The 13243-nt window shown below is 43.1% G+C and overlaps 1 protein-coding gene across 1 annotated transcript in view; it reads right to left on the reverse strand.

Moving 5' to 3' along the window:
- The window catches only part of GATAD2A (GATA zinc finger domain containing 2A), a 1922743-nt gene that overhangs the window by 657736 nt on the left and 1251764 nt on the right, over positions 1–13243 (reverse strand). Inside the window, exon 5 of the mRNA XM_044054781.1 lies at positions 2058–2144. Coding sequence (XP_043910716.1) covers positions 2058–2144 — 87 coding nt within the window. The remainder of the gene's footprint in view (positions 1–2057; positions 2145–13243) is intronic.

Consider the following 13243-nt stretch of genomic DNA (forward strand, 5'->3'; position numbering starts at 1 on the left):
GAGAGAATGGAGTTTTCTTTCTCCGTTTCTTTTTGTGGGTTGGAAAGAACACAGGGAGATGGGTGCCGTGATTCAAGGAATCTCAAAGCACGAAAGAGGGGTTGGTTCTCAGGGTAACTGTGCCTATGCAAAATGAGGAATGCCTCTTTGCACATCAGCATTTGTAACAAGGAGATATGCCTTGCTGAAATTAGTGGCAGCAGCAGGGCAGTTTTTCATTATAGTAGTTTGATAGGGGCTGACATGGGTTCAAATGGAGGCAAAGTAAATCTTTATACTACACAATTCAAATCCCAAGTGGGGACCAGTTCCATTCTGGGTGGTCTGAGATGCAGTGCCCCTTTTACAAACTGTTTTATTTGGGGCTCAGCATTGATCAGAGGGGACAAGCATGCAAAAAATAGCCAAAGCTTGAATTTTAATGCTACAGTAGGAAACGCCTTAGTTGTACAGAAGTGAGAGGTATTCCAGCTCCTGTTGCACAGTAGCTTTGCACCCAGCATAGAACATTTTCCACTTGGCCACATAAGTCTTCCTGGTACTTGGTTTCCTAGAGTCATTCAACATAGACAGGACAACCTAGAAAAGGAATGTTGAAACTGGATTAAAAGCCAATCATCCAAGCTGACAATTTAAGGGTTTTCAGGTTGGGATGAATGAAAGACCCTATATATTGGCTTAGTACGTCCATGAGGGGTAATAAGGTTGTGGTTTTCCCTTTGCTGAGTGCACGGAGGGAAAACTAGTGTACATGGGCCAGTAGAGTGCTATCAGAATCATTTCTGGCATGTCTGACTCCATCTTCTGTAATATCCTGAAGGACAAGGGATATTAAAAAAAAAGGCATAAAGAAAGATGTCTATTTGAAGGAGAAGGTGTCCTCAAACAAAATCTACCGAGTTGCCTGTTTTCTGGGGAAGCAAAAAAGTCTAATTCTGGTACACCCCACTTGTGTATCAGATCCATGATGATCTATCTTTTTAACATACACTCTACAGGGTCTAGGAGGGTCCTGTTGAGTGAGTCTTCTATCGGACTGTCTCACCCCTAGTATGTATGAATATATGGGTATGATTCCAAGTTGCTGTGCCACATGCCAAAGTTCCACAGCCGGCTTGTGTAAGGGGCAGGAATGTCCCCCCCCCCCCCATATGTTTGGATACCACATGTTGTTCCTCAGAATCTTTACAGGTGCTAGACTAAACTTTTCGTGAAAGGCTTTTATTGCTAGTATCACTGCCATCTTCTTTCACACCAATGTCCTATGCTGCCTCCTAAATGACCTAGGACCCCTGAACTCTGAATTGACCTAGGTGAGTTTTTGAAAGGTGCTAAGGTGGCTAAACCAGTAGAAAAGACAGTCTATTAGCCCTCACATTATAACAATTAAACTAAAAAGGAAGTCAGCATTTACTGGAAACAGCAATAATAAAGTTTTATTTAAAAAAATCATTACAGCACAAAGGCAAAAAGGACGACCAGCTCTGAAGGGTGTATCGTACTTTGTTCAGCAAATGGTCCATCTCAGTCTAACAATGTACTTCACCAGTAAAGACAATATTCTGATTTCAAGTATTATACACCACTAATTTATTTCCTTAACACACATCTTCCTAAGTGAAAGAAACTACCTCACCAGTGTGAATAACTCAGCAGATAAATAAATTTTCTATAAACCAATATCACACATGCATTTGGTACTGGAAAGAAGAGACAGCGATGGATTCTATTCTTACTCCAGGTGAATGGACTGCTGGCACTGTGGATGAGGCATTAAGCGGATTCTCATCTACTTGAGTTGGTGGTAGGTCAGGTGGAGGTAGAAGATCACTTGGCAAACACTGAATGCAAAAAGGAAATATCCCCAACACCCTTGCTAAATTTCCCCTAGTAGTATAAATACCACCTTGGGTCTTCCTTGAAGAGAGGCAACTAGCATAATGGAATTAACCCAGTCAACAAAGGATAAATAAAGATTATAAAAACAAGACAGTACTGCACTCCTTTCATATAATGCCACCTTACTTTATTTCCATTCATGCACTGAAGTCACTGACCTGAAGAGGTGGTCTGATGGAGGGAATGGTCTGTGTTCCTCTGACCAGAGGGGGAGGAGCAGCAACAGCAGTTGGAGGAGGAGGTGGCTGAAAACAATAGAAATGTGGTCTTGTTAAACAGCAATAATAATTGGAAACAAAAAAAAAAATACAATCCCTGGAGGAGAACATTGTCTTTTTCCTGCAGCATTTACAATCAAAGATCGAAGTATGTTTTTCAATGCAGTTTTATAAAAAGGAACAGAAAGACCCACATTTTCTCAAACAAGACACTTCATAACAACAAATTCAAACTTCTTGGTGAAAACAATATAAACTATTACCACAACCCTGCACCAGTGGTGTAGAGAACTAAAACCCTGACTACAGCCCATGTGACCAGAATTAGAAAAGCAATTCTGCTGCTTGGTGGTGTAGGCCAGGAGAAGGGATAGCCCAGGGCTAGGTACAGTGGCTCAATCTGATGACAGGACCTTGACTAAGCACCAGAGGCCTATCAAGATGCAGGAAGCTGGAGCAGAGGAAATGTTGGGAGTACCCTCCGAAGCTGGTGACAGTAGCCCTCATCAGTTCATGTGGGAATGCAGTCTTTAACAAACTAGTGGATATAGATGACCCTTGCACTGACAAGTGCTCAAGTCATCACCAAGTAAAAGGTCAGTTAAGATTTGTTTACCCACACACTGAGCAAACTTTAGTACTACTCACTGACAACTAAGACAACTGACAGAGTTCTATGCTGCACAACAACAAGCACGTCAAAAAAAAAAAAAATTAATTGGGAATTAAAAGTCACCATGCTTCACATAAATCCAATGCAACAATGATCAGACACACACACACGTAAAAGTCCATTCTATCCACCGTCATTCCCAACAGACTGTGTGATCTGGTCTGTCAACACCAGAGTATGCAGTTTACATCAGGGAACTCAAAAGGAATGCAATTCTAAATATGTGCTTTATTAAAAAATATCAGCAGGAAAGAATCACACGACAGCAGTACTTAGAAAATATTCATTTTCAAAGTTAAACTTAAGAAAAAATATAAACTATAGCAAAGGTATAGCTGTGCAATCAGCATACTGTAACTGTAGATGCTACAGCATTGTTCACTACAGCAGGCAGTCTTAGGGAATTCTGCTGCAAGCCAAGGTCCAACATCTGGCCAGATTTCACTTCCCCCATGACTGGGATGACATCACCCAACCTTAGGTGTCACGATGTATTTGGTGTAAAGGTAGTATACACCCAACCATCTTTGGTTCTCTCACCCCCCCCCCCCCCAAACCAATGTTATTAGAATTAGTGTTAAGCCAACAGAGAAACCATTCTTATGGGTCTTGCTTTGTGATCTGGACAATACTGCCACCCCCCCCCCCCCAACACAGAAAGAAAATGGAGTATAGAAAAAGTAACAGACAGCACACAGAGGGTGGATGACTGCAGCAGTCAGAACATTAAGGAAGATTACTAGATTTACCCCCCAAATACAGGAAGAGTAAACAGGCTAATGAAGAGAAGTAGAAGATACCATACTTTTTTTTTTTTTTTTTTTAGAATGTCAGCCTCAAACCTACCCTATTCCAGGTATGAGGTCCAACCTATAACAGTTGGATAACACGTGGGGGCAAAGGGTCATATGGCTGCTTCCAAATTGTCCAGGGCACCAATCCCTTTATAGACAGCAGTAGTAGCTGCTGTGACCTTTGCAACACGTGAACTGACATTTCCTTATGGTGACTTTCCATGGGTCCTTAGACATAAAAATATAATGGACTATTCATTAAGAAATTATCTGTTTGGACATGGGTAATTTTTCTTACAATCAGCAAAAGAAATAAACACTTGTTCTGACTTTCAAATTTCTTTGGTTCTGCCCAGGCAATATTTCAGTTGTCTTGATATGTCCAAAGAGTGCAGGATCTTTCCTCATTCATCATGCTAAGCATAAAGGAGAGATTAGTGTGCATGGTACCCCCACAGTGTCTTTAAGGAATAATTCTTTCTGCATTAAAGCCCAACTCTCCTGACTGATGTAACCGCTATTAAGAATACTGTTTTCCAAGAGAACAGCTTCACAGCCAGGACCTGCCTTGTCTGGGTGAGGGTCTGAGATGGACTCCCTTCAGAAACTGCTTAACTGGTACCTGCATGCAGGGTGGGGGTTTCTAAAGGCAAGCAAGCACAAATGGCTAAGAGAAGCACCTTCACAGAGGTGTAAGCTATGCCAATAGAGAACACCTTCTACACGTACATATCACTATAGGCAAATCTACCCATTTAGCGTGTAGGCTCCTCTTTTGGCACCAGAAGGACAAGTTTTTCCCTTGGGTAGAATTTTCTGGTGTTTGCTTTCTAGCATCTCTCACAATGGGTAGCACGTCTTTGGAATAAATGTTCTAAAGGGAAGGAAGGTCATATGACCCCAAGATGCTAGACAGGTGGGATGTATGAGCAATCCACTACCCAACGTGAGGAGGCTGACAAGTTATGACCACAGGAAAGGTTTCTTTTTTACCAGGTGGAGCAAGTGGGAGAAAGTAGAATTGTACAAATCTACTATAACTCTTGATGTTTAAGTTTTGTCACTGCTGCAGTCACAGCTTTACAGGGATCTCTGCCACAGGCTGTCCCCAACATTTGAAAAGACTTTTCACAGCTGAGAGCCTTTCTGCCAAGAATGGGATGGTAACATCTCTTCAGACAACTCCACATACCTGCTACATGGGTAGCACTTGCCTGCACCATCACTGGTTCTTTCTTGCACTCAAGTTGGGTAGAACCAAGCATGTTTGTACCTGTTGGTCAGATCATCCTTGTTAAAGTCTGCTGGTTTGGTTTATTGCAGGGGTACAGTTGGTGCAAGAAACCTGAACAAGGACAGAAGAGAAGTCAGGTAGGGAGATGGAGGGAAGCTATGTACAGGTAGACAACCCAGTAAGTAATAGCCCCAGTACAGTCAGAGGGGAATAACGGATGGAGGGGGGATTCAACAATGATTATACTCTAGCATCAACAATTAAGGCAAGTTGCCAACAAAACTATATTATGTTCTTTTTAGGTCATTACTGCAGCCAACTCACAGAATATTCCAAGGTTTACAGCAAGCCTTTAATGTCTAGAAAAAGTATGCAATGAAGGCCAAGTGACTGCTTCTAGGATGTTGTGGGTACTTGCCTCACTCAGGATGGCTCTGGCACTAGCAGTGCCCCTTGTAGAATGGGGTCTGACCTTATCCTGTAATGTAGACATTTTCTATAGTAAAAGGTGATGCAATGAGCAACTTTCAGGTGGTTCCTTCTCCAGTAATCCTGCCTGGTTTCTGCAAAGGAGGCAATTAGTTGATCAGATTTTCTGGAAGACTTTTGTCTAGATAGCATCTCAGCTGTCTATGTACATCCAAAGACTGAAGGATTTTTCCCCTTTATTTTTGAAATTACGGAAGAACACTGGCTGATGGATAGCTTGATTCAGAGTTATCCCTGTAATAACCGTTGGCATTAAGGACAGGTAAATATGCAACGTTACCCTGTCTCTATGAACTACAAGAGATGCTCCTGGTACATGAAGGCTTGAAGTTCAGAGACTTTTCTAGTAAAGGTGACAGCCATCAGGAACACTATTATCCAGTTAAGGAACATCATAGATGCACAAAATGCTGCTTCAAAAAGTTTCTCTAAAATATAACAAACTCCAAACTGGATCACTCTTCTACAAGGCCTCAAATGGCTCATGTTCAAGAACTGCTTCAGTAGGAGCATGTAAGCCACTGGGAGGTCAACAGGTAGGCGTAATGAAATAGCTAAGAAATGTACCTTCAGTGGAAGCGTAGCACACACCTGAAAGAACAGCTCAGACATAGGCACACATACTTGCTATGGGTGCTGTTTTCTCTTGTGGCACAAGAGGGAGAAACTTTTTTATTTGATTAGGTAGGATTTCCTTCTACTTGGCATGATTTCGGCATGCCCTCAGAAAACGTAAACAAAGGATGCAGGATTATATCCTCTAAACTGCCAGTCTAGGCATGGACAGTTTGAGGGGGATGTATAATGGTCCTGTGCTGCATCAAGAGGTTCACACGTTGAAGCAACAGTAAAAGTTTTCCCTTAGCATCTGAATCAGGTGGGAGAATCAGTGTTGCCTGTCACAGAAATTGGCAACAGGAATAATGTTTTGCGATCTCCACATTTTCTACTACCTTGAGAAGCAATGACAAGGGGGAAAGCACAAAGAAAATCAAGTACAAACCAGGGAATAAGGCATCCAATGCCCAAGCCTGCCAGTTTGAGACCCTGGAGCATAACTTTTGTCAGATGCCTGTTGCTCAAATAAGTAAAAAAAAAACTCTCTTGTATAGTCTGTTACTGTGGTCCAAGAATCTAAACCTGTCTGCCATCCACTCAAGTGGCTCTGCTGAGGTGCTGCTCAACTGGTCTGCCACACAGCTCTCCTGTATTATCATGCGCCTAGCCTTCAGGAACATGTTGTACAACAGGTCCTGTCACAAACTCTGCATGGCTAGCCTGCACAGCTGTTAGGAGCTTATACCACCTTGTTTACGAACGACGACTGTGGTGTTATCTGTGATGATGCACAGCTTTCAAGGTCACTAAGCTGTATTGAGGGCTCTGAAAGCCTGGACCACTGCCAAGAATGTTTTTTATATTATCAGCAAGTTTGCTCCTTTGTGAATCCTGGTGCCCCTGCACTTCGACATTCCTGGAAAGTGCTTCCAAGCTGTGTCTGATGCATCTGTGGTTAAGGTCTGGCTTGAAGTGAGAGGCTTAACAGCATATCCTTGCTCTTCCTGACTCAGCTTTTCTATCATTATAATTGTCTACTTGTGCTAGGTAGGAATGAGATGGTTGTGTGCCAAAGGCTGAATTTGTAGCTCCCAAGTATTCCAAGTACCACTGAAGTTTGCTCATGTGCAAGCTGGCTAATAACACCGTAGGTTTCATGGAAGCCATGGCCAGAGGAATGTTCAAACTTCTTGGCTGTCTGGTCTGATTTCCTTAGCACATCCTAAAAAGGGTCAAAAGGGATTCTACCTTTTCCTGTAGCAGACAAACCCTCTACAGAGGTGATGTCCTAATGGGCCCCCAGGAAGCTCACCTTCTTGGCTGGGCAGAGAGCTAACCTTTGATTGTTTAAGGAGAACATTAATTTGCTGATGCAGTTCACAGTGTGTTCTAATGCTCTCCTCATTCCCTCCTGGGAATGAGCCAGAAAGAGGCAGTCGTTCAAACAGGGATACATATGGATGCTCTTGGTCCTGCTCTGGGCAATTACTGGAGCAAGAAATTTGTAGCCAAATTGAATGAAGTAAGCTGGTAATGACTGCCAAATGCTACCAAACTTCAGTATGACTCTTGTCCTTTGAAAACAGGGCTATAGAAAGTAGGCATCCTTGAGATCTAGTGTTCATTGGTATATACCTATCCAACGACCACTGCAGCCTTTATAGACCTAGCCATTCAACCCAAATACATCCCACAGGCAGATTGGTCTTAAGAGATCGTTTTAAGGGTGTATGCTAGTTAGGTCATAATTTAACTCCTGCCTCTGTCCATCAGAAATGTAGGTGTTAGACCAAGGTTGAATTTCTGATTTCCCATCCACTGGGCCAGGCTATGCTTGTATAGGATTAGAGAGGGGCTTTGCTTCACATTAATGGAAGGCTTATTCCAGAGAATGGGAATTCTCTAGGACATTTACCTGTCCCATTCACATGTCCTATTTAAATCACAAGCAAAATTTAAATCCTTAGACCTAGTAGCTCTGATGCTGTCCATTTTGCACATGTGCAAAAGGTCTATCAAAGAGGGATCCAACGATGCCTTGTATGCCAGGCATAATTCGTTTCTCAGAAGTCTGCAGGAAACAAGAGTATAGGGATAGGGCTTTGAGTCGATACAAAGGGTGTTCTGTTTACTCCCTGTATTCTTTTTCTGAAGAACCTCTGTGAACATTCTGGTTGTTGCATGTGCCTGGTCAGGAACATACAGAAGGGAGCATTATATTCAATGCTGTCACTAGCAGAGCTGGAGATCCCAGGTGGAACAAGTGCTTTACAGTCAATATTCTGAATTTTACAACTAAAGATGCTGTTTAGCATTGACAGATGCACTATGGGTCTCCATGACCCATTTTTTTTTCTTTTTTTTTTGTGGGGAATGAAAGAGAAAAATCCTTCAACTTCTTAGCTAAACAGCACAGGTCCCTTGAAAAGGCATCTCTATTCAAAACAACAGGACTAAAATTTCCTGGTCTTTTGGTAAAGACTTTCTTGGCTTGGATGCGAAATCTGTACCCTCTTGTAGACAATATGGAGTACCCTCTAGTCTACAGTTATGCTTAACCAGTTCTGCAGAAAGGAAGCCAACTTGCCCCCCATACAGTGAAAATAGGGGTGGGGATCAGTACTGTCAGCCCTATCTCTGCTGCCATTTTATTTTCTGTGTGGCCCTTCTACCTTTTAGCTGCTTGCATTTTGTTTGCCTCTGGTAATACGGTCCTTGCGTTAGGATAATTACTGTTATATTTGGGACTGTAAGGGTGAAATGTGCGTGTATGCCTCCATAGTTTTCCTTTATTCTTTGGTCTTTTAAAAACATTGTAAGATGGAGATCTCCAGAGAACCTCCTTACTTTAGGGGGACATTAATGAGCTGAATCTTCTCGTTTTCAAGCAACGACTTGGTCCTAAGCCAGAATGTCTCCTTAAAACTCTCCCCATTGCAAAAGTCCTTGACGCTGCATCTACAGCATCACAACATTTTATGACCCAATTAAGGGAACTGCAGAATGGTTCACATTTGGCTATGCATATTCACCATCTGGGTCTCATACTGCACTCCCTATCAACGACATGGAGTCCCATGATGACATGTTCCTGAAAATGTGGGTCTTAAACATTCAAGGCACAACACAACAGGGGTGCTGATTTACACTTTCTTCCCAAACCAGTCTAACAATCTGTTTTGCCGGTCACTGGGAAGAGTATTTTGCCATGGAGCCAGTTTACTTCTCTTGGCAGTGTCCAGGAACACTGCGTCAAGTCACATTTTTATATAAAAGCTTGCAAGGTTCCTGAAACCTAATGGCGCTGTCAGGGTTCTTGGGAGCAGAGTAGCTAAAAGATGGCTCCAAGGATGCTATTTGAAAAACATTCTAAAGGGTCCTCAGACTAGAATGACAGCCACTGGTTTGGGTTCCCCTAAACCAAAAAGGTCCCACTATATTTTCTCGAAGTCTGAATCAGCCCAACACTGCCATCTGAAGTGTTCTTTCATGACTAACAATGTTTCCAAATGTCATGTCCTCTGGCAGAGACCAATGTGTCCTAACTTCCTGTGCCAACATTGGTGAGAAAAGCTGGGAGCTATAGTCTCATTCCTCATTAGAAATCAGCAGCATCTCACCTGCTACACTTCCCCCTACCTCATAGGAAGAAAGATCTATCACAGGGTTGCACTCAGTCTGGCTGCAGGGTAGAGAGAAATTGATAGAAATTCTGAGTAAAATTACTCCACCTCTGACAGGAAGTCTTCCTTTAGCTATGAGGAACAGTCTCCACGAGATGCAGCTGCTGAAACATACAAAGGTGTCTTAACAGGCCAGGCAGCTGCTAGAGATTTTGAAACAGTGTGTGTGTGTGTGTGTGTGTGTGTGTGCGGGGGGGGGGGGGCATCCTTGTATTCAAACTTTAAAAAGCTGACAGTTTTCTTATCAAAAACTATATGGATGCTGCCCTGTCACTGTTTAATAAACACAGAAGATTTAGCTGCTGATGTATGAAAAGCTGTTTTGACAAGGAGCACAAAGTCTGGTCTTCAGTTCACAGGGATGTGCTAGGACCCACAGGCATAACTGCCCCCTTGAGGGTTGTGACCCATCCCTTCTGCTAGTTGATCTATTTTCCTTTACTGTAAAATGGAGGCCCATATCAGCCAGTTTACTATCAAAATGTTAAAATTTGGTTAAGCGAATGCGGAAAATCAAACGTTAGTCGACTTTCTGTGTTGCCAAACGCTATGAGATCAAGATTACATAGCAGCGAATGCAAATATGCATTCGATGATAGTAACTCGATGTTGCGAGTAGAGTCATGGTACAGTGCGGAAAAAGAAATGTATCCCTTTCCACTCTGTAGTGTGATCTCGGAGTTAGAATATTTAATACGCAAGGGGGGCAGCCCCCCACGGGGGGGGGGGGTACAGGAGGGACTTGCACCCCCTGCTAAAACATAATTGACAGTGTAGGTGTTTCATTTACGTTTGCACCTACACTGCCATCTTGGCCAATTTTAGACATTGTCAAATTTGTTCAATTCGATCAACACATTTGACATTATAAGCTAATTAGTATGCTGGAAGTGTTGCATCATTTTCATTGTATCGAACGTTCAGTGTTCTGAACGTCGATATTTTGATAGTAAACCATATCAGCTTGCTATTCTTGGTGTTTTAAAGTGTGGGTTAAGCAATTCAGGCCCAAAAGGCCACAGCTGTAGAGACATACATTTACTTTCCTCACCTGTCTAGCAATCTGCTCCTTCATTTGGGGCAGTAATGCAGCTGGAACCAGTATGGCTTCCCTTGCAGATTCCAGATATATTACCTGTATCAAGATTTGTGAATAGAAATTCATGACAATTTTGAATCATATAAAAATGACCAGATTTCATTTGGGTGACGGATGAAAGATTAGTTCCAAGCAGGTAGTACCAATAACATCCAACAGGACATCCAGAACTGGAGGAATGGCTTCTCATTTAGGTAGGCCAAGTCACAGAAGTTACGCAGTTCGTTTCTGGGGAAGTTGTGGACTCATGCACTTGCCAGTCATTACATTTGGGTTATCTGCTTGCAGTAGCCCTCAGTCGGCCTGATTAACAAAGTCTTGGGTCCTGCGGCAGTTGCTGTCCCTTCTTCCATGACGTCAGGGGTATAAAACATGCAGCCGAAGCCATTACATCAGTTTTTCTTGCCCCAGATGTCAGGTGACCCCCCCCTAATGGGAAGCAATTAAATCTATAATACAAAGATATACCCTCCAATAAAAAAGCAAATACACAGAAAAGATTTTTGAGCATAGTAAGTCAGACTAGAGGTGCAGCCAAAAGATGAAAGGGGGCTGGAGGGAGGGTAACCAGGACTGCAATAGTGAATACACTTGAACATCTAAATTTATGGTAAGTGTACACAACTCTATGTTCTTCGTGTTTCACTGTTGCAGTCATTACATTTGGGTAGATTCCCAAAGCTAAGGTTGGGAGGAGTTTAAATAGAATTAGGACCAGCTATAAGGCCCTGCAAGACTGCAGTGGCAAAACCAGCTCTGGATTTAGAGAAAATTGGCAAATGATAATGCTTGGTGAAAGTATGTACAGAACTCCAGGTAGCAGCTTCTAGGATGTCTCTTGTAGGGACGCCCCTGAGAAAGGCTGTAGAGGTAGATGCAGCCCTGGTTGAATGGGGACTGACGCCTTGGGGAATAGGTTTTCCATGGTGCTTACAGCAGAAATGAATGCAGTGGCCTATCCATTTTGAAATGGTTTGTTTTGAAATAGCTTCCTCCTCTGTCCCTGCAGCAAATGCCACCAGCAGTTGTTCTGATTTCCTTTGAGGTTTAGTCCTGTCCAAGTAGGATCTACGTTGTCTGTGCACATCTAAGGAGTGCAGTATCCGTTCTCCTTTGTTCTGTGGGTTAGGAAAGAAGGTAGGCAAATGAATGGACTGATTAAGAGCCACACTGGATACTACCTTGGACATAGAGGGTTTGTTTCTGAGGGACACCCTGTCCACATGAAAGATGATGAAAGGCTCCACTGCCACAAGGGCATGTAACTCAGATACCCTTCTTGCAGAAGTGATTGCTAAAAGGAAAGCTGTTTTCCAGGAAAGGAATTTTAAATCTGCAGTAGCAGCTGGCTCAAAAGGAGGAAGAGTGAGTTTCTCCAAACCAAAGTTAAGGTCCCAGGCTAGAGTTGGAGCTCTCCTCGGTGGCTTTAAATTTTTGGCCCCTCTGAGGAACTACTTAAGCAGTAGAGTGAGATAAGAGGGGAGGCTCTGTGCTATAATGAGCTGAAATGGCTAAGGCATGAATTTTAATGGAGGAAAAGGACAAGCCCTTATGAAGCATCTCAGTCAAATATTGTAGAATCTGAGGTAAACTGGGCACTGCTGTGTTCATCACTTGAGATTGGTTCTTGGTACAAAATATTTTCCATTTTGCAGCATAAGATTTTCTAGTACTAGGCCTCCTAGCCTCTAAAATGATATCCATCACTGATTTACTGAGGGGTGGTAAGAAAAAGATTAGGTAATTAGCCAGGCTGCCAGGTTCAGGGTTTGCGGCTGAGGGTGCAGAATCTGGTTCCCCTGCTGAGACAAGAGGGAAAGAGTCTAAGGCAGGTGCCATGGAGCCAAGCGTGACACACTGTGCAGGAGGGGGTACCAGTGTTGGTGTGGCCAGTCTGGTGCAATTAAAAACGTTCTTGGCTTGTCCTGTTTGATCTTTAGTAGTACCTTGGAGACCAGAGGTAGAGGAGAGAAAAGGCATAAACTGATAGTTTTTTCCAGCTGAAGGATAGAGCATCCCTTTCCAAGCTAATTTGTGGGGAATCCTTGTGCAAAATTTGTCCAATTGATGGTTCTGGAGGAAGGCAAACAGGTCTATATCTGGGCTCCCCCATTTGCTTGTCAACATGTTGAAAATCCTGGTTCCAGTTTCCACTCGTATGGGTCCATGAGGTTTCTGCTTAGTCCAGGAATTGAGCTTGCAGATTTACTTGGTAGATCAAGGCTGTGTTCCACAATGCCATGGCTAGTCTGCAGAGGGGGTAAGTGTGTGTACCCCCCTGCTTATGTACCACATGACCGTGGTGCTGTCCGTCTTTATCATTAGTTGTCCTGGAAGAATGTTGTCCTTGAAGGCTGTCAGAGCATTCTGTACAGCTAACATTTCTTTTTGATTTATGTGTAGGTACATTTGACTTGGGTTCCATTTGCCCTGAATGCACTTCCCTGCCAGGTGAGCCCCCCCCCCCATGCATAGTCTGAAGCGTCTGTTGTTAAGGTTTGGCCGGCAGGGGGGTAGTGTGAATGGTAGGTAGTCCCTTGTTTAGGTGGCAAGCCTCTGCCCACCAAAGGAACTCTAGGCATAGACAAGGTATGAT

The sequence above is a fragment of the Protopterus annectens genome, chromosome 13.part0, assembly GCF_019279795.1.
Source record: "Protopterus annectens isolate FY-2018-M chromosome 13.part0, PAN1.0, whole genome shotgun sequence".
Classification (NCBI taxonomy): domain Eukaryota; kingdom Metazoa; phylum Chordata; order Ceratodontiformes; family Protopteridae; genus Protopterus; species Protopterus annectens.